Source organism: Eremomyces bilateralis, assembly GCF_010015585.1.
Source record: "Eremomyces bilateralis CBS 781.70 unplaced genomic scaffold P152scaffold_26, whole genome shotgun sequence".
In the NCBI taxonomy this organism is placed as follows: Eukaryota; Fungi; Ascomycota; class Dothideomycetes; order Eremomycetales; family Eremomycetaceae; genus Eremomyces; species Eremomyces bilateralis.
In genome coordinates this window covers 155,468-179,309 of record NW_022985092.1, presented here as the reverse complement: position 1 = coordinate 179,309, position 23,842 = coordinate 155,468, and the positions used below count along the sequence as shown (strand labels likewise).

At 50.5% G+C, this 23,842-nt stretch overlaps 7 protein-coding genes across 7 annotated transcripts; 4 read left to right on the top strand and 3 right to left on the bottom strand.

Annotated features, from left to right (window-relative positions):
* The first annotated feature begins 411 nt into the window (after positions 1-411).
* On the top strand, positions 412-3,460 carry P152DRAFT_516876 (uncharacterized protein). The gene is made up of 2 exons (XM_033682975.1): positions 412-1,405; positions 1,457-3,460. The coding sequence occupies exons 1-2, from the start codon at positions 596-598 to the stop codon at positions 3,263-3,265; spliced, it is 2,619 nt and encodes an 872-aa protein (XP_033530904.1). The 5' UTR covers positions 412-595; the 3' UTR covers positions 3,266-3,460.
* Positions 3,461-5,368: 1,908 nt separating this feature from the next.
* P152DRAFT_364648 (uncharacterized protein) lies at positions 5,369-6,268 on the bottom strand (the record flags this gene model as incomplete). Its single annotated transcript, XM_033675411.1, has 1 exon — positions 5,369-6,268. A coding segment is annotated over one exon (900 nt), but the record flags the coding sequence as incomplete, so codon positions are not given.
* Positions 6,269-10,017: 3,749 nt separating this feature from the next.
* On the top strand, positions 10,018-11,177 carry P152DRAFT_461690 (uncharacterized protein). The gene has a single exon (XM_033680182.1). The coding sequence runs from the start codon at positions 10,454-10,456 to the stop codon at positions 10,712-10,714; it is 261 nt and encodes an 86-aa protein (XP_033530902.1). The 5' UTR covers positions 10,018-10,453; the 3' UTR covers positions 10,715-11,177.
* A 521-nt stretch (positions 11,178-11,698) lies between these two features.
* On the bottom strand, positions 11,699-12,629 carry P152DRAFT_516874 (uncharacterized protein). Its single transcript, XM_033682974.1, has 2 exons — positions 11,921-12,629; positions 11,699-11,868 (listed from the first exon to the last, which is right to left on the bottom strand). The coding sequence occupies exons 1-2, from the start codon at positions 12,352-12,354 to the stop codon at positions 11,808-11,810; spliced, it is 495 nt and encodes a 164-aa protein (XP_033530901.1). The 5' UTR covers positions 12,355-12,629; the 3' UTR covers positions 11,699-11,807.
* A 195-nt stretch (positions 12,630-12,824) lies between these two features.
* P152DRAFT_461688 (uncharacterized protein) lies at positions 12,825-13,449 on the bottom strand. The gene is made up of 2 exons (XM_033680181.1): positions 12,946-13,449; positions 12,825-12,891 (listed from the first exon to the last, which is right to left on the bottom strand). The coding sequence occupies exons 1-2, from the start codon at positions 13,154-13,156 to the stop codon at positions 12,866-12,868; spliced, it is 237 nt and encodes a 78-aa protein (XP_033530900.1). The 5' UTR covers positions 13,157-13,449; the 3' UTR covers positions 12,825-12,865.
* Positions 13,450-17,360: 3,911 nt separating this feature from the next.
* P152DRAFT_461687 (uncharacterized protein) lies at positions 17,361-21,247 on the top strand. Its single transcript, XM_033680180.1, has one exon. The coding sequence runs from the start codon at positions 17,527-17,529 to the stop codon at positions 20,791-20,793; it is 3,267 nt and encodes a 1,088-aa protein (XP_033530899.1). The 5' UTR covers positions 17,361-17,526; the 3' UTR covers positions 20,794-21,247.
* Positions 21,248-21,501: 254 nt separating this feature from the next.
* Positions 21,502-23,649, top strand: P152DRAFT_423210 (uncharacterized protein; the record flags this gene model as incomplete). Its single annotated transcript, XM_033677205.1, has 2 exons — positions 21,502-21,781; positions 21,862-23,649. Coding segments are annotated over exons 1-2 (1,926 nt in total), but the record flags the coding sequence as incomplete, so codon positions are not given.
* Positions 23,650-23,842: the final 193 nt, after the last annotated feature.

Sequence of the window (23,842 nt, the reverse complement as noted above, 5' to 3'; positions counted from 1 at the left end):
TTACAAGTTCCGGTGCAATAATGATGGGCTCACGGCTATGAATTGTTCTAGCAAGTCTTTATCGGTAACTGTTTGCATCAATGCATGAACAAGAAACAGTGGGCGTGAAGAATTAATCCTCCTCTTTGGTTGTGAGCTCCCTGTGGATGTCCCTTAACTTTGGAGCTTGTTCGCCGATGATGCAGCTCGTCGCCTTGATGCCTTAATACCATATTGTATGCTACTGCAGTGCTATTATCTCAGTTGGGACTCAGGCGGCAATGGTACCCCCTGGCCATTATGGGGATCCGCTATACCCATTAAAGCCCAGCCTCTTCTTTAGCATGTGCCACTAAATATTGACCAATCATATTCCATCAAGGCAGTTGGTACAACTGCCGTCTGAGAGACGTCTGCATAATTTGTGTGGAGGTGTACAGCTTCATATCATGAAATAGGTGAGAGAACTCCTATCGCTAAGTGTGCTTGATACATAATGTTTATCGCTAATCTGTTTTCACAAATTGATTCTACCCCTTGACTTCTACATTTCATCAAGTTTCAGGACCAATCCAACCACTCCACAGTCCAAGAACGTATCATCTTCCCTTTCACCATGTCGACCCCACCCTTCATCTCCAGCGAGTTATCTTCGATACCGCCAGATGAGACATATTTATCATCCTCGCCCTCTACCTCGTCTTCACCCTCAGGTTCGACTCCCCGACCAAAACGCCCTTCCCTAAGACGATCCCCTACTAGATATCGGCAGATTCGGCGTGTTGCAGGAAAAAAAAAACTTCAACCATTTGATAAATTGCGCGAAACATTGTATCTGTGGCGAGAGCAGCGGTTCACGTTTAAAGAATTCCTCCGCGCCTGGTTACTATCGGATAAGCACCATGGTACCTTAGGGAGGTCTACAAGGGTTGGAATATTCCGTGAACTCTTAGAAGAGGAGGAAATCCGTGAGGTTGTTGGGCATCACCCTTCAAGCCGCCATAATTGGCAACCTCTCCTCAAAGAACTTGATGGCTTGGCCGAATACAAATACTTTGATACCTTCGATCCTGATACCGCCCACGAATGGGATATCGACCTTGAAGATGTCCGAAAAGTTATCAAGACTGGGGCACCGGAATGGTACCGCTGTTTAGATCTAGTTCTTCGAAACTGTCGCAGTCAAGAACCAGATCAAAGGGAGACTCTTTCAAAAGGGACAATTGGGCAAATGTACACGATGACTGCAGTAGCATGCCGGAGTCGTAAGCGGAACACATCAAATGTATACGCTAAGCAGTTGGGGTTATATATGATCTCTAGTGGGACAAAGCGGCGGGTCGTGGATACAGCTGCTGGTCTTGGGCTCACTGAGACATACCAAAGTATTAATGAGGAGGTTTCAGGTATGGCACTCAAGGCGAAGGTAGGTTGGTTTATTTCATAAGTTAGATCTTTTCTTCTAACTTTTAATTAGAACCGCCTCCCAATGCTGGCCAAAAAGCCAAAGACAGTCCTTGTTTATGATAACTTCAACTTCAAAGATACTGTGCGCGAGCAGACAATTGGTTCAACCCATATTATGCGGAATCTGACAACATGCCTGTTGGTTGAGAACCCATATTTGCCTGATGAAGGTTTATTCCAATCAAGTTTCGATCCTTCCCAACTTCTCTCTTTTAAAGACATCTGTAAAGCCGATGGCTTAAAGTATGATGAGAAAAAGCAGAGTATAGACATTCACTTAGTCTACGAGGCCCTACAACACGTTCATTCTACAAGTATTGACTTGGTTTTCCAATCACAGCCGTCTGCTGTCCCTGCTTATCCAGAGATCAACCGTTTACATGCGGGTGGGAATGTAACAAACATCCATCATCTTCGGGCTGCCCCTTTTGATGAAGGAACAATCCAAGGAACCTACGGAGTTCATGAAGATATTTGGATCCGACAGTTGGGTTTCCAATCCCAGCCACCAAGCGAAGACTTCACAAACCGTCTCTGGTTGGTATTTGGAGACCAGAAAACAGCCCAACATATCCGTACTCTAAAGGAGGCCCAGAAGAATGCTATTCTACCTTTTGACCGACGGAGATGGATGTTAGGTCCATCTGGACTGTTCCATGTCCTTATGAATCTCATCCTAACGATCGTCCGTATCCATTTTGATACGGAGCCTTCACTACCGTCGGATAAAGAGCCTTCACTACCATCAGATGCAACGCTTCTATCGGATATCATCTACTGGGATCGAAAAGGATATACTCGAGAATCCCCAAAGTTCTACATGTTTGACCCCCTGCTCAAGCAATCATTTTATGCTCGTGTCTTGATGCTATGGTATCATGTTCTTACGAGACGAGGACATATCCAAAAGGCATTCCTTGAAGATTCCAGTCCAAGTTCGAAACTGGATCTAATTATCCAGAACCTGGAGCCAGAAGAACTTATCTCTACAATGAAAGAGGTCTGCACACTGGCATTCTCTCTAGAGGCATGGGACACGACACAATATGGACTTGAATTTCGAAGTCTCTGCCGACTTGTCCAGTTGATCAGCATCTTCCTTTCTTTGCGTAAAGCAGTCAAGAATGGCGACATCGGCTGGATTGACCGTTTAATCGACCCACTTGCAGTTATCTTCCACGCAACTGGACAGCACAAGTATGGTGATGAAATGCTCCATCTTCGTTGGATATTATCTGAATGCGTTTCAGAGAAGATTCTCCGCGACGCAATACTCTCATCCAGTCTTGTGAATTTACATGGCAAACCAGGCCAGTTCAAGGGTATTGACCTAGCCCTTGAACACGTTAATTGCGCATACAAGATTGATATGAAGTTATTGAAGAATTCAACACATAATGCAGACAAAACCTTTGGTAGAGTCGCATTATTAAGTAATGTCTTCTCCAAGATTCGTGGGGCATGGGAAAACTCATTTGGGTTTACCCAAAGCGATCGACACACAACCAAAGCCGATCAACGGGATATCTTCAGTCGCGCCCTTCAACTATATCTACGCAGTCCTTTGCTCACTATCCAACCTCGCGATGCTGTTGGTTGGGACGCACCTGATATCTTCCGGATTGGTGCTGAGGTCTTGGAACAAAAGGTCAATTCCTTCAACAATCGGATACCAGTCCGCTCTAGTATCATCCCCCAGGCTGATCCTTACCTTGACGAAGAGATGGATTTAAATCCTCATAACTCTGAGACTTCACCAGCAATTACCTACACTGAGGCTTGTGAAGATGGGCTTGTTGAGGATTATGATATTCTTTGACTACGTTATCGCTCACTTCACCTATATCCCTCGAAGCCCTCTATATCGAAACTATTCGTCTCCAAGGCCTAGTTTCGAACTGGTTTACTGAGCCCGTCGCTCATTAACCAATTCATAGTTGAGACTAGGGTGCCTCGTGCTGCACAACCTGGGGGATATTGAGTATGGAATGGGGTCAATGTGTAGATAAAAGCCTAGTATCTAGCAGGTTTAGGTGTGTCTTACTATAATATCTCTACCAATCCTTAATGTTTTTCAAAGATGATAACATTGCTGGAATCCTCTTATTAAGAGCTACAAGATGATGTATATACAATCATAATTCAATTGGTTCCTACCCACTTCATTTCCTTTGAAGTTGGTACAAATCTGGAAATAAAAGGACACTAGTCTGAAAAGGGCTATCCGAAGTTCTCCCAACCAAAACACCTCCAAATCTTTGTTCTTCTATTTACCACTCTTCCCCCATAGATCCCTCCCTTTTGGCGTCAACTGTACATGAGTACGAAGACCAGCTCGTTTAGGCGTATTCGGCCTATCTTGTCTAGTGATCTGTCCTTTCTCATGGTTTCCAGATACTTCCCTAAGCGGCGTCCGACTTCTCTTGCGCATACCCGAAGAAGAATCTTGAGTAGCTCGTTTGGGCGTTTGGCTGCGCGACCGGATGTTAACAGGTATAGGAGCTTTTATATCCGAGGGGATTGTAGTCTTATTATCTATACCAGAATCTAACTTAACGCTAGATTGCGATACGAACGATGACTCCCCTCCGACGACAAACGAGCTTCCTAATTCCTGCGACCCTTCCGATATCTCCGGCAGTGATGAAAACGAGGGCCAATGGCGGGGTTTGAATGTTTCCCGATACTCATTAAGCTTCTGCGCAAGTAGCTCGTTATGCATGATAACCCGGAGCCCATCCCTATCATCTGCCGACTGACGACTGTGGACATATTGAGCAACCTCTTCCTCTTTAGATAGAGTGGGATTAGGTATAATACTCAAGTCTTGAGGATTACTCCCCAAATCTTGAGCAGCAGCCTCTGTAACCTTTCCGGCCAGTGCCTTCAGGTTCCTCTTGCACTTTCGTTCCTCTAGTATCGCGGCATGCTTCGAGTATACGGCTGGAACTATCTGGACAAGGAATACCAACAAATCGTCAAGGAGGACGTTCCGATATTCCCAGTTTTCGATATCAAAGAGGGGTAACAATGCCTCCCGATCTGGTATAGGTATCGTTGTTGAGTTCTTCACACAAGTATACATACGAGCAATAGCCCATTGCGCTTCTTGAGGAATGATCACCCCAGCTGGGATTGGAATCATTTGCTGCGCTCGTGGGAAGATCGATTCCACCTGTTCAAGACACCATATAACCAATAGATGCAGCGCAATACCTGCCTTAGTCTCTCGGCCAGGTTTGGTAGACTTAAGGGAAGTATCAGGCATTGGTGGCAACTGGAACAATGCCAGATTACACTCCTTCCCATTACAACAGACCTTCTTGTCTGCTCGAATGGGGGTAGTATCTGGCTCGCATTGGTCCTCATTGAACTCCGTAAGGAATACCTGCCGTCTACATGGCGCGTTTGCAAGAGAACGGATCGTTATTGGGAGGGTTGCCCTATGCTGAAGTTCATCAACAGTCCATAGAGGTGGACCATCTGACTTGTCCCTCTTCTTAGACTTTGGGACAGTTAATTTCGAGCTCTCTTGACTGGCTGCTTCGGTATTATCAGACTGTTCAGAGAAGTCAGACTCAGCTCCATCGCCTTGCGATAATGGCGATGGTGAATGGGTGGTATTCGGTAACCGGACTGTGTTCCGCTTTCCCCTTTTCTTCTGAGACAATGGCTGATTATTACGCGAACTAGGCATTTGAACAGGATCCTGTCCCATTGAGTCGAACGCATAGTATGGCAGGAATATAAAAGCCATCCCATTGATTGCCTGCTTTACTCGAACAGCCCGTCCAACCCGCTGCCAAATATCACCGAGATCATGGCCGATTGGAAGTCCCCATTGAGCAACCACCATAATATCAGGAATATCCATACCCATTCCAAGAGCAGTAGTTGCAACAACTACTCTAAGAGAAGAGCATGGGGATCTGATCTTATCGTACAGCAAGTCCTGATCGTATCGTGGAGTATTCGATGTATATACACCAATTGCATCCCGAACCATGGTTGGTTCAAACCCTTGAACAAAGAGATGCCGCTCTAAGGATGCAGAGATATTCGCTACCGATTGAAGTCCATCTACAAAGATAATCGTTTTCGGGATTCGCTGGAGGTCGTCTTCCGTCCTACTAGTTGGATGCTCTAATGCATGATCAACTAGAAACCATAGCCGTTGGTAAGCCTTGCTCTTTCCTCTCTTAATGGGCAAAATGTTAAGTGAGATATCAGGTCGATCGATTGAGACTCGGATGATCTTGAGTGGCAGTTCATGGTGTGTCTCTTCGTAGAAACCACCATAATAGATAACAGCTTGTTCTGTGGCCTTGTTCAAAGTGGCAGAACAACCAAACCAGATGGTATCAGCACGTAAGTACCGTCGTAATTCCCTGATTTTGAGATATTCCAACCGGAATTCCTTCCATTGCTCCATAACATGGAGCTCGTCAATTGCAACCACACCAATCCTATTCTTTACGTCGGGGCTTAACAGCAAACCACGAAACTCATCGCTAACTGCTTGCTCAGGACCCATCAAGATATGGGTATATATCCCAGCTGCAATCTCCTTTAACAGGTTCGGATTCCTTCGCTTAGTCTCCGCTGTAACAAGGGAAGGCCTGGCCCCTGGTAACTGTTCAATCGACCTCTTCTGCTCCTCTCCAAGCTTGCTTAAAGGAATCAACTGGATGACAATTCTGCCAATAAAGATTGGGATAGCATGGAAGATGATGCTCTTCCCAAAACCAGTCTTCGCAGAGATAATAGTATCCCCATGCCGAAAAACAACTCGTCGAAGAGCCCGAACCTGGTTGATACGTGGGAGCCGACCACCCAGGAGTCGCTGCAAACCGTGGAAGATAAGATCATGCTGGTATATGATGTTCTTTCGTATCAGACAGGCCTTAACCAACTCTTGCAGTACCGAACATAACTCTTTCTCTGGTGTCGTTGCAATCATGAATATCCGTTCTTCAATCGTTTTCTCGATAGGAGGTAATTGTGCAGAGTCAGGATTCTTGTTTGGGGCGGTTTCACATCGATGGGCGCGGCCTCGCCGGCGCTTCAGTCGCATGGAAGATGACCTGGAGAGTGAACCTGTACGACAGATGACGCAACAAGTAGTTTTAAAAAGCTAGTTACAGAATTAACAGTTAGAAATTTGAGATTTAAAAGCCATAGGATGGTTTAACAAACCTTTATCTATATCGCATCAACTTTTGGAGCCCACTCAACTTCTCCATATGATGTTATTCACAATCTCATTATTTCTAGCAATTATCACCATGTACGACTCCACAGAAAATTCTCTGAAGTTTCTCAGACGTTACACGAGACAGTTACAATCACGTGAGTAGTATTTACGCTAAACATGGGTTTAATCTGGTTACGGTTTAGCTTAACCAGGGTCATGGCTTGGGTAACGTCTGAGCCCAAGCTGAGATAACAGTGCTACAGCTATTTGCAGCTGCAGTTGCAGTTGTTTATTACACACACAATTCAATATCAAGATGGAGTCTCAACCATTGTTCACCCCTACATTTTGAAAAGGTGAGATTCCTATTGTACAATACTGCCAAATAGGCTTCATTACTATTGGTATTAAAGGCAGATTGGGATTGTGGTAGTGGAAATCTCTACAGTTGGCATTTGAGATGTCTTCAACTATCCATATTGAAAGTGACCAATGTTCTGTTGTTTTGAGGTCTGTCTATATTAATTATATCCATATTCATATACGAATGCTCTACCAAGCATTATGCATCTTCGTTCTTCTTCTTAACTGATTAAAACTCAATATCCCATTTATTCAAGTTCCGCTATTGTTCACTGTTGACATCAAAGCCTTGCCTTCCCTCACCCTATAGACAACCGACGATACTGCTGCTTCAGGATGAAGACCAAACAAACTTGATAATGCCTGATTTGCAACATCCCGGGGTTTCAGATGCGGTATCAATACCATGGGATCTGGTGAACTAGTATAGTTTGGTATTGTTCTGTTCGACTGTCCTCTAGTAGGAAGACGAGATAACCAACACGAGTGACCTTGGGTTTGTAAATGCAAAAGGACCTGTCAACCCAGCGCATGGGCTCCTCATAGAGTTTTCATTCCGTCCATTTTATGACTAATTTCATTTGCATCGTCTTCGGTCTCTCATTTTACGCTGCTGTGCTGTCTTAGTCTGCTCTTATTCCTGGGATTTACTGTTCATGAACCGTTCTAGGGAAGGCATTTCTCCTATAGGCTCCTTCCCTTGGTCTTCACTTTCAGCACATTGGCGGCAGTCCATGTGTCCAAGCAAGTGGTACTTATTGAATGGCTATGCGCCGAGTATGAAATTGTATTTGGGACTGTAGGCAGCCGCCTTTGCCGGAGTGACGGGGCAGTTTGCTATACTCGTACCAAATGCATTCAACCCATTCAGCCCCTTTTTAATCCTATTAGAGTGACGTAGGGGAGTTTGCTTCGCTTGGCCCTATCGGCATCAAAATCATATCTGCGGCGAGCAAGTCCATAGAGCCCGCGGAGCCCCAAGCATTAAACACTGCTATTGAAACAAATAGTGTATAAAAACAGAATAGCGGGAGGTCTCTCAGCGTGGGAAAACCAAGAACAGTTCCTTCACGTTCTAAAGAGACATGCTGGACGTGATGATCAAGCAAGTGCAGAAACGGGAATTTTCAGGCCATGAAGATTCAGGAGCAGACGACACACAAACACAATATCAACCAGGGGCGCAATGGGGCGGGTCAACTGGGCCAGATGTGGACTTCAATGATGATGCTACCTATTACACAGGATGATTCTCCGGGACTACTGTTCTAGTCTATCAAGAGACCATTGTTCACCATTACCAATCCAAATCCCAAACCCCAAACCCCATTCATTATTTCCATACCACCTCGTCCATCCATATCAGTTCACCACGGGAAAGTGCTCCATTTATGGTAATGCCAAACGAATGCTCAAGGCTAGCCACATATTCCCCAGTTCTCGAAGCATTTCACAGCATATTCCTCCAACCATTCTTGTGTTTAGATCCGCGCGTCGTGGCGCAAAGCATCGGGTACGACAGACACCTGTGCTACTTGAGCCATCTCCCCGGCATGAAACCTGCATGCAGCCTGCGCGGCAAGGTTGGGCAGCAATGGATCGGGACGCGGTTCGGAGAATTTGATGGCGCGGAAGGCTAGCTGGTCGGGGAACGTGGAATACAGACGCTGAATTGAGATAGTCCAACTGATCACTAGCGGGTGATGTCTCTAGTGAAGATGGTTACAGGAAATGCGTCATTATTTCTTACGCACTCCCGTACCAAATGGTTGATCCGAATACCATTCAGAGCGCACAGCGATCTGTCCCAAACAGGGGCACCGCATCTGCTGATGCTCCCGTATCACTGTGATCAGACTGACCGAAATCCCGGAACGAGCCATAGCACGAGGGGGGCGTCACAGAGCTAGAAAAGAAACAATGCTGTCAATGCATTCCAGGCTATTGCCTTGTGCGTACCGCTGCGAGAGTCGATGTGACAGTGTTCCATCGGCTGGGAGGCGACTTGTGCACGAAACTCGGGACGTGGAGGTTCGGGAGAACCGTCGCACGGGATAATTGGACACAGTGCGCGCAGGCAGCCGGCCAAAGAAAGACAATGATTTCAAATTGACGCTTAGTAAAAGACTTCTATATCAAATACGGCTGAGAGGAACAATGAACCAGTTTCCGGGTAGTAGAAGCGCGGAGTTCAAGCTTGCTATGTACTTACGGTGGCCATAGCATATGGACCAGACCATGGGTATTGTATATCCCTCTACTAACCCTGATAGATGCTTACGGCTGAGATAACTAATCCTCAGAGCTGAGATGAGTCAAAGAGCAAACCGAGACACGTACGAATGCTGCTCTAGACCACCAATCCAAGAATTTCGAGCATAGAATTTCGTTCCGTCCCGTAACGGAAATGCGGATATTCAAAATCCGTATTGGCAACATCGCAAGGCCGAGGGAAAATCTATGTGTCTGTTCGCATATAGTTTGCAATTACGTCGGTGTCTCCAAAGTTAGTAACGGGGATACACGGCGCGGTAGACGGATGGGGTAGGGAGCGAGGCGAGTAGAATATATGAACATTGCCGAATCGAAGTGGTCAACCTCGAGAACCCGAGGCGTGTGCGGCGCAGTTCCCTCGTTTATTGGGCGCCGACATATGACGATACTTAGATTCGAAGATGTAGAAGATATTGGAGATCTTCCCCTTCGACATCCTTTCCGTCTATCGTGAAGCTGATCTCAGGGCATATGCCCATGTCGCACTGTCGCCGACGCCATGCGGAGTCAGAATGTCGATCAACGAATATCGATAGGCAGGAACGTTGCCTGTCTGGATCCACTGGCCTTTCACCTGACCGCTCGGAGCTTTTCATCGATAGATTGGATTCAATAGCCAATTCTTGGTTCCGAGACCTGAGGCGTAGGATGATCCCGGTAGACGGCAGGCCACGCGATATGTGCACCATCAATACGCACATCCGGGGAAGAGCCAATCGTGCAATTTGTGGATATTGATCAAGTCATGGATCGCGAAAGTAAATGAACAACACAGGCAAAGGGAGCTGAATGTGGAACGGCTCAGAGAAGAGGACGCCGACCAGGTCACCAGCTGATGTCTTCCATCGGCATGAAGTCCGGGCTCACCCTAATCGTCCCTGCTTTCATCGCAAGCCCATGATCCTGTGTCGACGCATAAAACGCGCAACTGCCGCGATTCCCAGCTCTTCTCCACGATCATATCAATCTATCCTCTCCTGTTAATGCAACCACAGTCGCGAAACAATGCTTCTAGGCCTCTTCTTTAACCTCCGATTGGCCACACCCTAAATAAACACGATCTCTGTATGAGAAGCAGCCACCCCGCCTCCGCCCCCCGAGGATTGTGAATACCTGGCTGTCCTGTACCTCTGATATATTAACTGACCCCCCAGATCAAACAGGGATCCACCACCCATGATGGTCTCGGCTCGCTTCGCTCTGCTTGTGGCACAGGACTCTGATAGTATCTCATGTCGTCCCGTGGGTCCGGAGGCGGACCCTACGAGTCTGGGGATGACGGCTGGCTGTGAGGGGGCGGGGAAGACTCAGAGCGCAGAGGACACTGGACGATGTACAGTGACTACGGACGGTGACGACGTCCATGCCGATGGCCGAGATACATGTGACAAGGAATGCTGGTTGAAGTATTGGTACATCGAATTGACTTGCATATGACAGGGCTTCGGGACAGTAGTGTCCAGACTCACGGTTTCATGCAGCAAAAGTTCCCCGTGATGCCGCGATTTCCGCAGACCGATGAATACATGAACATGTCTCATGTATTCGTAAGGTACCTGTACCCTCTAGTCGCTTTTAGGCGTTCTCCTGCTGCGATACTGTGAAGCACCAGCAGCAGCAAGTGTAGTACCTGTACAAAGTCTTGGGCTAAGTCAAAGGAGCCGGAAGCAGGGCTCCCCCAACCACCGTAGACGATGCAATATGGAGAGACCCCGCCCCCGCATACCGCCTGCCAACGGTCAGTACGGCGTCTCCCCGCTGCCCACCATCATCAGACCAAGGGTTTGCTTCAAGGATATTCCCATCGACCTGGCGAAGAGCTGGTATTAGCATATGGATTATACGGTACCGAATTTCTTGGTGGTACGGCTGTTGGTACGAGGAGGGATTGAGGCGAGAGTACCTGGTACAGAGCAACATGGAAACAAGGAAACGCTGAAGGAGAAAGGCTTGATCAGTCGCTAACGCGTTTCTTGAAGCTGGGGTTCCGGATGATACCTAGTCCGTAGAAAGGGCATTGAAAACGTGCCCAGCCTTCAAATAACTGCCCTCTCGGATTCCGGCAGCCGTGGATTGGTTGGGCATCTCCATCGCGTAAGTTTGAAAGCTTTTACGGAATAGTTGTTCCCTTATATCCATACCAAACTTTACCTCTGGGAATAAGAAATTGCAATTTCTTCACTTTCGTTAGGTCTGTTAATACAACTCGCTGTTTACGTGGGGTGCAGCACGTCAAGAGCGAAGTGCTACTCAGCAATATTATTTTCTGCTTTCGTCCCCTTAGGATGGTGGTGGCTGGCCGCTAGGGGACTCGTGCTCACTATAGACATCTCAATTCGCAGTGGGCTCACAATCAAAGTCAAATGGCCAGATAGAAACAAGGATTTAAGGTTTCGAGACTTTAGAGAATTGATAACCGTAATGATATTGACTACTGCTATTCTATCTGCCTTTCTGGTAACTGACCGGACTTTATAGAGCCACCCTTCACAGAGAAATCCCAGTGCCTGCCAAAGCTCACCATCTTGCTTCAGTTATAGCCAAAGATAGAGCATAATGCACCGAGGCATCCATTCCACACGATAACTGACCTGCTATACACGTCAGATTTATTCTTCATCAAAAGCGTTAACAATAATTTACCGCTTCGCCATGTTCTTGGACCAAAGAATTACCCAGTTTCCAGCTACCGCTTGATATTGTGTAGCCCGTAACCATCCCCAGTAGGCAGGTATGGATGCGGCAGTCGGTCTATTTGCTCCTTTGTAGTACCTTGATATTCGCAGCCCGTCCTCGTGGACATGAGCTCCTCCCAGGCGCTGTTCGTACTCCAGGAAGTCAAGACTGATAACCTTGTGATCGGATGGATCTGTAGTGGATTGATGTGGCTTTGAGCCCTGGGAGAAAATTCTGATATTAGGAACCGACCTCCGACGCAGTAATGGAAGGGAGTGACTGAAGACCAGCCCGCTTTGTCGGGGGTGACGGTTTTTGGGGGCTTTCGTCATGGTGTCGTGGGCTACAGGTTGGAACTCGACAGGTAAGTCCTCCAAAGACACCTTTCCCAGCTGTGTCATTGAGCATGACGAAAAGCGGGACTGCTGTGATAGGATGGAATATAATGAATGACGAATTTCTATGGCTCAGTAAAAGCTGGTGGTGCGGATAGACAATTGAGTAAAATATTTTTTGGAACGCTGAGCATTCTTTTAAATTGCAATCGACAATCATCATCTTTCAATACCACCACCTTTTGGGTACAGTCATATCTGGACTCACCATACCCGAACTTCACTATCTCTGGATCAATATTTCTGGGTATCAGTAGTAGTTCTGCAGGCAAGCGAGCAGCCAGCCATGCGGATGAAGGCTACAAGCTCGTGACATCGAGGTCGAAGGCCCTTGTTCAGTTAAGGCCAGTTGAACTGATATCCATAAGGGGCATCACGTGATGGTTCTGAAGCTGGCCTTAACCTAGTCAGCGAAACTGGAATTTCACTAGTTAATCACATACTGCACTAACTAACTAACTTAGTTATTGTTAGAATTAGATTGCTTGCCCCCTGCTTCTGCTCACCTCCCGGAAATTCACTGATTTCCATTTTGGGACAAAAGTGAGTTTCGAGCCCCCTGTACACCTACGCATACAGAATCCTTATCATGACTAGGTAACTGGAAGGGCCTCGTGGAGATGCCATCAATCAGCCTGGAGGAGTCGGTAACAGCCCTCGAAGAGAAGAGGGAATTCATTTCTTTCGCGGGAAAACTGCTGCAGTGGGACCCAGCCAAGAGATCCGCTGCTGGGGAGTTGTATACAGACGCATGGCTCAGGTCCGCAGGATGATGAGAAAGGATATGTAAAATCGTTATCACAGCCATCTTTTGACTCCCGACTCAGGACTCTCGACTCAGGACTCTCGACTCTCGAGCCGCTCGGTTCGGGTCACCATTTTTGATTTCCTTTCATGTCGTGGTGCTTCCACTTTCTTAATTAGTCCATCAAATCTCCATAGGGTCAACCCGACACGCTGGAACAAAGATTGGATTGACGTAGCGCGACGATTCGTTGTCACTTTTATGGGCACTTCGTATTGTCGTTGGGGATAAGGCCATAACTCCCTCCACAAGCTCCCCCTAGAACTGCATAGTCAGTTAGATGCGGCTAGTTAAAACATCAAACTATTAGGTGAAGAACCGTAGATTGAGGTTGAAACTTGACACTTGGCAGGTTGTGGAGCAAAAGATCGGCGTAGGATGAGCCCCATGAGAGGAGAACGCGACTCAGCCTCCAAAAGCAAGTCTCCCAAAAGTCAAGTCTCGCCTCTCTCGGAAGGTTGAGAGAGAAAAACGACATTGAGATCTTCTCAAGCTCCACATTGTAAGTTTGGGCCTCGTATTATAAGTTGAGGCCTCGTATTATGCTCATCACAATAATACATACACATAAACAGAGCTCGAAAGTCTGAAACTTCGACGAGACGGATATCAGGAATTTCAGGATGCAGGAGGAGGTTATGGCAATTTTCAAACACATGTCGAGTTGTCGATTGCTTACTGCAAACATCACCAAACGCCCCGGCGGAATCGTCTGATGAAACAAGTCGATTCGAAAAAGCTTCCATGCGACATTCTTTTGCATGGGGTATTGCGCTACGAAACTTAGTCGGGTCAGAACTACATCGTGGAGTTGGGGAGCGCCCAATGGGCGCGTGTGGCTGCGGGATTGACTTTCCCGATGAGCGAATGGGGCCGCAGAAGAGACTCAAGAAGTAGCCATGCAGATATCTCGTAACCTTAGTCTCGTGAGACGTGAGCAGGTGCTGCAGGATGATCCTACTGTCCAGTTTGCAGATGTTTGACGGATATTAGACCTATGATGTTGGTTTGGAGATGCATGAGCTTCCTGGAGAAGAGCGAAGTGTGGTGTAACAGACTGCTCTGCGCCTCTGCGGACCGGATTCCGTCCTAGAATCGAAGCAGTCGCATATTTGCCGAAATGTTTACAAATAACTAACTAACAGATTCCATGTACATACTAGTAGTTGCAGTGTCCACAAATATCAATTCTTCAGGTCTCTCATAAATTGCCGGTATGGAGAAGGCGCAATGCCTGAACAAGGTGGAAACGATTCTCTAGGACTTTCGATTATTAAAGTCCATCAGTGCTTTCTGGAAACATCGCTCCAATTTACTTGTTCCTCTCCGAGACCTTTGCGGATGGCAGCGCCAGCCAAGTGACGCTATATTAGATTGAACTGAAGGATAGGTAGTGGTGGTGGACGACAGTAAACGATGATTCTGACGTATACTTCCGCTCCTTTGGAAACTAGAAGCAGACCTTTTTTTCCAAGAGGTAATGAGCCGCTATATCTGTATTATATAAACAACTCATCTTCAGATGGCCTATAACCTCACTTGTTTCTCGGGCACAGATTCAAGCAGTCAAAGCCAAACCTGAAGTCATGATGGCCTGCCTCCTGAGTACCTAATACCTATAACCTAATGGTTCCCCTGCGTGGACACTGGACATGGGTGATGGGATCGATCCCAGCCATCAGGATTCGTAGACAACAGGACATGGAATGTACGTAGAGCCCGTAGATTGTCACCGCAAAATGCCGAGGCAGGATCGACACTCTTTTCCATGCAAAATCGCGAACAGACATCTCACCGGTCCCATTGGAGTTTGGACGCCGTATCTCATCTAAATTATAAGAACAATATTATTGCATTGTTCACCGAGCGCACTGCCGAACTCTATGCTCGGTGTCGAGCATTGACAACAATGGGCAGGAAAACCTGGATTTCTGCTCGCCCCTGGGCACTGGGATGAGCCCTTATTCCTCATATCCAATCTTCGCCTATCGGCCATCGTCGCGTGATGGGGAGGATGCTTTTGCGGAGGTATCAGATACATGTATGGTGTATCGATGGTGGCAAGATATAAGCCTCAATAATGGCAGGTGTTTCCAGTTTCCACGCCCTGTTCGATGCTAGCTTAGGGTATGTCCTGCCTGCAGAAATTCGAGACGTTGACAGCTGATCGTGTTGGGACCCGACAAAGAGGTGAGGCACTGAAGCCGTTACAGAAGCGTTAGTAACGGCCGCTAGCAGGCCGTTCCCCGCTTCTCATACGGTAGCGTCACTGGTTAGGCAACTGAAAACCGTTAGGATTGGTAACTTAGGAGACAAAAAGGGAACAAATCGAAGGTCGAAGAATCAAAAGCAAGGAGAACAGTGGTACCGATACCGACCGAACAGAAACTGTCATGACTACACGCGTCTAGTCTGACTTCGGGTTGAATTGATGCACCAACAACCATAACCCTGGCATTCTGAACTCCTGATCCATGTGTGGACAGGGAGCCCTGATATCTTCATTCGGCCCGTTAACGAATAAGAACCCGATACTTTTACTGCCCCCTCATGGAACTGCAAACCTGTTATGTTTTCAACACAGTTCTACCCCGGCGTCAACGTGAATCCAAGGTAATACCTGGGGATACTGATTATTGCCCCTGCTTTCTCCCCTTATTCACCATCCCACTCCACTCTTCGCAGTCCACCAGTTACCCACTGCGCTCGGCGCTGAGCTTGGCCGGCCCTTGTAGCAGGTTGATCCCGGTTGCGTGCGCTTTCAGTGCCCTTGATCCGACCGGACCATGGATCCCTTGGTTCCGAGCTCTTCGTCCGATCGACGCGCCTTGTGGCTAGGATCGGCGAGTGGAGTATGCCTGGATTCTCCGCCTAAAGCAGGGAAGTATCTTTTGCCAGTGAGAGACGCCTTCTGCATGCTGCATGCATCCTGCATCGAAGGCCAGGTTCCCCCCAAAGTGCACGAGTAAGTAGAGAGACGATGCCCTTTCCCCGCGGTTGTTTGGGACCATGAGCAAGCACTACCAGATCCATCAGGTGTGCTCTGTGACCACTTTCAAAGCGACGCCCTCAGGCCTCATCCCGTTCCGGAGCCTTGATGTGCACCAGGTTCGGCAGAAGGTGTCATCAAATCCGTCCAATCCTGATCCACCCGACAGCTTATGGGGTCCAAGTGTCACAAGCCAGGCCGAATGGGCAGAATTGTCGATGCGGTAGCACCAAATTTGTGCCTGGTGTTCGCGTGAAGGTTGTGCAAGGGCTTGTATATCATAACGCGCTGATCAGGGCCGGATCCGCCGCTGTTAAATTGTATTCCTTCTCCTCTGCCCACGGCGCCCCTCCCCTCAAAGCTTTCTATTTCGTTCCTTTTATGATTGCTGTCCGCCAGTCCGTTTCCGTTCACGATGTCCCTTTTTTAAAAATCGCTTGCACCATTGCAGAGCACGCCCAAGATCATCGGGATCAGCCTTCCTGGAGAATTCGGATTTCGGAACCACCTGGACTAACCAGACTTGCGCCGTGTTGGTACATACCTGCTAAGAAATTTCGCACTCCGAACCCGGCCCAACCAAACGTCCAAACATCCCCGCCACCACGCGAGACGTCACTCCTTTCCGCGCTGAACAGTATCACGAAATCCCAAAATAATTGCACTCCGAATTATTTGCGCGGACGTTTCAACTACGAGACCCTCCGCTCCGAATTTGCCATCTGCACGTCGCAGTGAGTGAGTGACGCCTCGTAATACGACGAAACGACCCTTGCAATTGAGATCGCTCGCCATTCCGCCCTCGAGAAAGAGAAGAATGTGTCCGCTCCGACGTCCGCGTCGTTGACTGTGGTTAGTTCAATCCCGAACATTATTTTCTCGAGTTCTGTTGGTCCAGAAAGGACTGTAATTCCTCCGTCATGGCGTCATACAGCTCCGATTTTCTCATTTCCGTCGCCTATTAGACCTGTAATTGCGCGAGTCAACTTCAGCCTCTAGTTTTGAGGCTGGACAGCCGTTGAATGTCGGAGCCCCCACGACCACCCACGTATTGGGGAATTTCCTTTTTCTTATGCAGCCATCCGATCAATTCGAGAACCCCAATCTGCTGGTTTCTGTTTCAAGACAGTTTTGCCATTATCTTAGTACCGAACTGACGCTCGAGGTGTTTGTGCAGACAACAAGGATTCGGTGGAATTCGCCATTCCAAAAGTATTTATTAGGATCTATCCTCTGACCGTCCGCGCGCGTCCATCATCGCTCCTTGCCGAATTCGACTCGGGGTTTTTTTTCGAAGTGGTCCAGCTGTACTGTACTTGTGACGGTTTGAACCGGCTCAACCCAGTCCAGTCCGTTCTCCAAACGGAGACCCCAATTCAACACCATGGGGTTCTTCTTGGACGATGCCTATGCCAATCGGCATCCCGCTGGCTGGGATCACGCAGCCGAGCAGCGGCGCAAGGAGAGCGTGCAGCAGCAAAGTTCGAGAAAAGCCAGCTCGATCATATCCCCAACCAGTTCCACTGGACTCATGCCAAAGCGCTCGAATGACAAGCGCGGTTCCGTCTTCCAGCTCCGCTCACGGAGCAACACCGTTACCTCCCAAACCTCGACTGCTGGCTCCGGATCGCGTTCCCCTGCGCCACACCGAGAGTCGAACAAGAGCGACGACTCCTCCCGGCGGAGTTCTTCGCTCGATGGCCGGAGTTTCTCGGATGCCCCTAGTTCGACCGATAGTGTGGACGCTGCATCCAGGTCGCTGCTGTACGTCAGTACGGTGGGCAAGAAATTAAAAAAGGCGGCGAAACGCCCTCCGTCGTCCGCGGGCTTCAGGCCGGAGCAAGAGAAGGACACCCCAGGGTCGAAATTCCGGGGAGTCTGGAACAATTTGCATGGGAAGGAAATCAAAATCCCGGGTCCAGGTAAGGAAATCGCGGAATCCGACGTGATCCTGCCGGGCAAGGACAGACGCTTATCCGTTCCAGGCGAATCCAACCGCAAGACGATGATCTCCGCTCCATCTGATTTCCAGCATCTGGTTCACACTGGCCGTAACGACCTTCCCTCTCTTTTCGAAAACCGTCCTCAGACTGGTCCATCTCCTTCGCTAGCCTCAGAGTTTACCGCAGCCAGTGCTTCGCATCTTCCCAAACGTGAGGTTTCGCACATGCGCACGTCCGATCTCAAGGCCGATGCGGCCCCCATCATCGAATCCCCATCATTCAGCCCTTCCGGCCTCTCTGCACTCGGCCGAACATCAACGAACGCGTCTACCTCGTCGATTTTCGACCCTCCGTCATGGAACCGCCGGAGCCAGGCCAACTCGAATTTAGCAGCACAAGTTGCGCCGACGCCATCTCCAGGGACGGTGGTACCGCCAACGCGAATCTCAAGCCCTCCACCGGTCCGGCCAATCCGACCTGTCCGACCCGCTCGTTCCAGTGAATCCTTCCAATTCGTCTCCATGGCTTCTGCCCTCCCCGACAACCCGCCGGTACAGTCGCCTCCGCCACGACGTGCGTCTCGCCGCGTGTGGACACCGAAACATATTGCCGAAGAATTGAACCATGAATCTCCCACGGCTCCTCAGTTCCCGGCCGACGAGTCTCCATCCACGTTTGGTTCGGGCGCACCGAAAGCCAATGAAGAGCTGCCGCCGCTACCACCGCTGCCGAACTTTTCACAGGAGCAGGCGGGAGAGCATGCGCCTTTATCATCCGAGGCGCTTGGTATGCAATCGCTCTCCTTCCAAAGGGAGCTTGAGTCTCTCCAAGAAGAGCCAGAAAGCCTATCCTCGCAGCGTGGCAGCCGAACCAGCATGGTGCCTGACCACACCACATTCGGATCGCCGTTGCGTCACTCCCGATCCTTACCAGGCAGTTCCCTTGTGGCGGTCCGATCCAACGAATCCGCCCAGTCCGATCAGTCCGAGTTCCGATCTTTCGCTCGGCCCTTCAATCATCCCCGACCGCGCCCGGTGTCCCAGATGTCAGATACCCTTGGGGCAACGGCCCCCCCGAAGATGCACTCGAGGCGACCCAGCACACTCTCCCGTCGGCCGTCCGTTCACCGACGACCCAGCGAGGCACACCGACCCGACTCTGCCTCCTGGGAGGATGTCATTGACATGATCTATGAGGAAGGCGGAGAGGCTCACTGTGACTTTGACTGGAGTATCCTTGACGCTGATGAGCCCGACCTGGAGGACTTTCTGGAAAATGGTGACTCCACTCTTGAAAGCTCGGGGGAACTCGACACGCCTGCATCGGGCGGCTCTCCCCAGCCTCAGATTCCCGCCAAGAGTGCCCTGCGCCCTCGACCCGATGCTGATCTGGCTTTGCGACCCCTTCCCGAACTTCCCAGCTCCGACTCCTTGCCGGACCTCGACCGACGCTCGGGCATGTCCGCCAGCACCAATAGTATCGGCGCCTTGACGCCGTTGGATCAAAGCTACCAATTTCCACCCATTCCGGCGGTCCCAGCCAAGGATGGGCGACGAAGGTCACCGCTGATCGAGGTTAATAACCAGAGTGACACCTCCATCCCGGAGGGAGCGCGAGATCCGTTTGCAATGAACATTGATCCGTACAGCTCGCCGTTCTATACGGCAGCTCCGACCTCCCATCCGACCACGGAGCAGTCGACCAACCCGCCACCAAAATCGGCGGGCAGCACCACATCTGTGCCAGGTTCCAACGGCACCCCTCCCCCCGCTCGATCTCGCCACTCGAGGTTCTCTTCCATCGACTCCACTCACCTCCGCGACTCTCCAACCCATCTCGTCGCCATGAACGACCTCCGCCGCAGCAACTCCACCTCCACCCAGTCTCCCCCTCATCAGCGCACCCACTCCCGCACCCACTCCCGCTCCCATTCCCGCTCCCACGCCCTCGACCTCGCTGTCCCCGACGCCTGCACCACTGCCCTCACCGTCGACTCCATCGTCGCCCAGCTCCGCTTCGACGCCGGTACGCGCGCCGGTTCTGGCCGCGGTTCTCCCGAGCCCGCCCGCCCCGAGGACGTTGAGCCCCGGTCGAAAATCACCGTGCGCAAGGACCTCGACCCGCAGAAGAGCGAAGAGCTGCTCATCCAGATCCCGAGCCCGCTCGAGGGGTCCCGCAAGACCAGCTACGGTTTCCTGAACGCCGCGGCATCGCCCCCGACGGATGCCGGTGCGCCTTTGCCCAAGCCGCGGGAAACGAGGAGCTATTCCCGAGGTACCGTCGACGTTCGGCCCTCTTCGCCCGCGATGTTCTCCCCCTCCACCACCGCCACCACCAACTCCACCACCTCCACCCGCGACTCCACCTCCCCGTTCCGCTCCCCGCCCGCCACCTTCTCCCCCTTCCCCCCCTTGTCCGCGACGCTCCCCCTCCCCCCCATGCCCCGTCCGTCGACCGCGGCGGGCAGCGCGCATAAGAAGACCGTATCCGAGGGCAATGTGACGCGGCGTCCGTCGACGGCGATCGGGAAGCGGAGGGGGTTCGGACACCATCCGATCGCGGCGCCCGCGGCGGGTGCGAGCGGGCCACCGACGCTGTTCCCGATGGAGGGGAAGAAGAAGAAGAAGAATAGTCTTTTAGCGTCGGCATTTGGGATGCCGATGCCCACGACGGCGGGGTTGAGGAAGGTGCAGACGGCGACCACCTAGCCTGATTTTATTTTTTTGTTATCGGTTCTCCTCTACCTGTGGGGAGCCTTGTTATCTCTTTCATTGGTCTGTGTGGCATATTTGTTTTTCTCTAGGATAAGGATACCTTGGGATCGGGATTGGCGGTTTTTTATTATTCCCCGTAACTGTTTCGATTACGCCGACACTCGCTTGCTGCTGGGTACTGATGGGACTAGATCATGATCTTTGTAGATATTTTGGGAGGATCAAAAAAGGGCATCATGATCGACTTACTGTCGCTAACGATTCGGGATTGGGGGATGGGGGGCGGACTGCTGCGGTCGAAAAAGGACGCCCACGCTCGCTTGGAATGAAATGTATGGGACATGGCTTAATGATGGATCCTAAAGAATGGGGTTGGGAAATGGTCTATCTATTACTTTTGGACATTCTCTCATTGTATATGGAAAGGATTCAAAACATCCCTTCGAAATATGTGGTGTGTGTACGTGGTGAATGAATGATGCTCTCAGCTCTCGACCTCTCGCTCCTTTGCGTTGTTATTGTCCGTCGCATTAATTAGCTAATCGAGCTATAACTATAATACCGCTAGTTCCCTAGCTGTTCTGTATTGCGTGTTATAAATAACTCTCATTCGCTGATTGCTACCGCTATTCATGTCATCCAGCGTCATTCGATTCATGAACCATGCGCAACATCCGGGTCGTTGGAGCTTCATGACTTCAGGCCACATCAACAACTCCATCCTTGAATACGCTCTTCTTCTCTCTATTATCATAGATATACCTCGAGTTCCTCTCATCCCATATATCTCTCCCATATTTAAGTCGCAAGGTCAGAGGGCGCCTACCTTCCTCTATCCAACACCATGGCGCCGCAAATATCATATGCGAAAGCAACCCTCAACTACCCTCTGTACTCCGCCGCATTCGATCCCTACAATCGCGGCTACTTGCTAGTTGGCGGCGGCGGAGGGGAAGGGAGGAGCGGTGTTCCAAACAAGATTGTAAGTCCATTCACCCGTACCTGACAAGCTCCTCCGCTAGAGTAAACCGACTTGTATGATATCGGCTTAGACTTCGACAGACACTCCTCGACGTATCCTCCCGCAGCGCAATCGAAGAGGTCGGCGAGATCGACCTCCCTCGTACCGAAGACAGCGTCAACACGCTCGCGAACCTAGGGACCAGCGCCGGCGTCATCGCGCTCGCCGGCATCAATTCCAGCACCGAAGACTGCAAACGGGGGCAGAACGAGCATTTTCGCACGTACAGCGTCGTGTATCCCGAGCCCAAGACAGGCAAAGGGTCGAAGAAAAATGCGAACGGAGCGCAGGATGAGAAGCAGACACCCGGGAAGATCGAACCGCTGAGCAAATGCCGCGTGTTTTCGACCCAGAAGGACGACAGGGCGCGGGTGGATGCGTATCAGCGGATATTGCGGTTGAGTCCCGCAACGATCAAACCTGGCAAGCACCATGGCAATAAGAGGATCGGGGCGATTGCTACTGGCCTTGCCAAAGAGAGCGAACTGGTAGTGTTCAATGGGACGGTGACGAGACCGGACGAGAAGGACATCATTCGGCGGATTACTCCACCAAAAGCAGCGGAGGTGATAGACATGGACATTGCGGAACCGGACGACGGATACTTTCTTCTCACCTATGCAACCGACGGGGAAGTGTTCCTCGGCGAGATCGCGTATGATTTTACCAAGAGGAAGGCGAAAGGGAAGCTTTCCGACCCGCACAAGATCTTCTCGATGCCTTTCCCAGACGTTTTCGAATCCCCCACCGGCCGATCGAAGTTTCGGTTCGTCCGATTCCTGACCGCTGATCATCTTCTCCTCCTCCAGAACCATATCACATCGAACGGTAAGGTCTGCGAGCTGGTCATTATGAAGGTATATCCCTCCGGTGGACCCGGCGATATTCTGCTGCGGAAACGGTTCTCGAAACGGCTGGGACCGAGCGTGGGGATGGACGTTTGCGCTCTCGACGCGGACGAGACCACTGGAGCCAGACAGTTCGCCGTCGCCGTCGCGGGCCAGGATCGGTCGATCGTCGTCCTTACAGTCGACTATAGCGGCAAAAAAACAGATCAGTTCGGGCCCTTCCGAACGGTCACCACCATCAAGGACGTCCACGCGCACACGATCACCAAGGTCGTCTTCTCGCCGTTTATCCCGCCCGCCAAATACACCGCCGCCTCCTCGAAACCCTTCCTCTTCCTCGCCTCCACCTCCATCTCCCACACCGTCTCCGTCGAGCACATCCCACTAACCACTACCACTACCTCCACCGACACCCCCCGCCACCTCCTTTCCCCTCCTCAATCCGCTCTCACCGCCCTCTCCGCCATCTCCTCCCCCCTCATCTACCTCGCCGCCTTCCTCCTCGTCTCCACCATCGTCCTCCAATCCTTCTTCGACTACCGCACCGCCACCTCCAACTCCCCAGCCGTCCAGCTCATCCCCAACGCCATCCGACAGCCCCTCTCCCACCTCCGCGACGCCTTCAGCCAGATGAACGCCGCACGCCAACAGCCCACCCCCAAGCTGCGCGAACTCCGCCAACGCGTCCTGCCCGCAAAACCACACTCTACCCCTCTAGAACCTGGCAAAGCCGTCCTCGTAACAGCGCCGGAAACTGAAGGCATGGGTGGGAAGCTGCTGGCCGAGCTCCACCACGACGAGGCGGTGCTGCATGCGGATCCGGGGGCGAGGCGGTGGGAGGAGCTGAGTAAGCGGGAGCAGGAGTCGTGGAAGGGGCGGTTGGTAAGGGCCGGGGAGTGGGCAGTGGAGGAGGGGGAGACGGTGTTGAAGGGGGTGTTCTTTTCCGGGCTGGCGGGGTTCGTGGGTGAGGCGGCGCGTGAGGCGATGGGGTGAGGGGAGATGATTTGAATTGATTTGGGAGAGTTTAGGTGGTGGTGGAGGGTTGGCGTGGAAATAGTACATGTATATAACGAGAATGTGTTTGCTTGGGTTGATGGATGGATTGGATTGGATATGGATGATTTTTAATAGCTTGTGGGATCGTAAGCCGCTTCGAATCACTCTTTAGGGGCAA

Coding starts and splice junctions, on each gene's coding strand:
- P152DRAFT_516874 (XM_033682974.1), bottom strand. CDS start 12,354: ATGACACAGCTGGGAAAGGTGTCTTTGGAGGACTTACCTGTCGAGTTC. Junction 11,869..11,920: donor TCCAAGAACATGGCGAAGCG/GTAAATTATTGT, acceptor CGTGTATAGCAG/GTCAGTTATCGTGTGGAATG.
- P152DRAFT_461688 (XM_033680181.1), bottom strand. CDS start 13,156: ATGGCTGTGATAACGATTTTACATATCCTTTCTCATCATCCTGCGGAC. Junction 12,892..12,945: donor CACGAGGCCCTTCCAGTTAC/CTAGTCATGATA, acceptor CTCGAAACTCAC/TTTTGTCCCAAAATGGAAAT.
- P152DRAFT_516876 (XM_033682975.1), top strand. CDS start 596: ATGTCGACCCCACCCTTCATCTCCAGCGAGTTATCTTCGATACCGCCA. Junction 1,406..1,456: donor GTATGGCACTCAAGGCGAAG/GTAGGTTGGTTT, acceptor ACTTTTAATTAG/AACCGCCTCCCAATGCTGGC.
- P152DRAFT_461687 (XM_033680180.1), top strand. CDS start 17,527: ATGGGGTTCTTCTTGGACGATGCCTATGCCAATCGGCATCCCGCTGGC.
- P152DRAFT_461690 (XM_033680182.1), top strand. CDS start 10,454: ATGATGGTCTCGGCTCGCTTCGCTCTGCTTGTGGCACAGGACTCTGAT.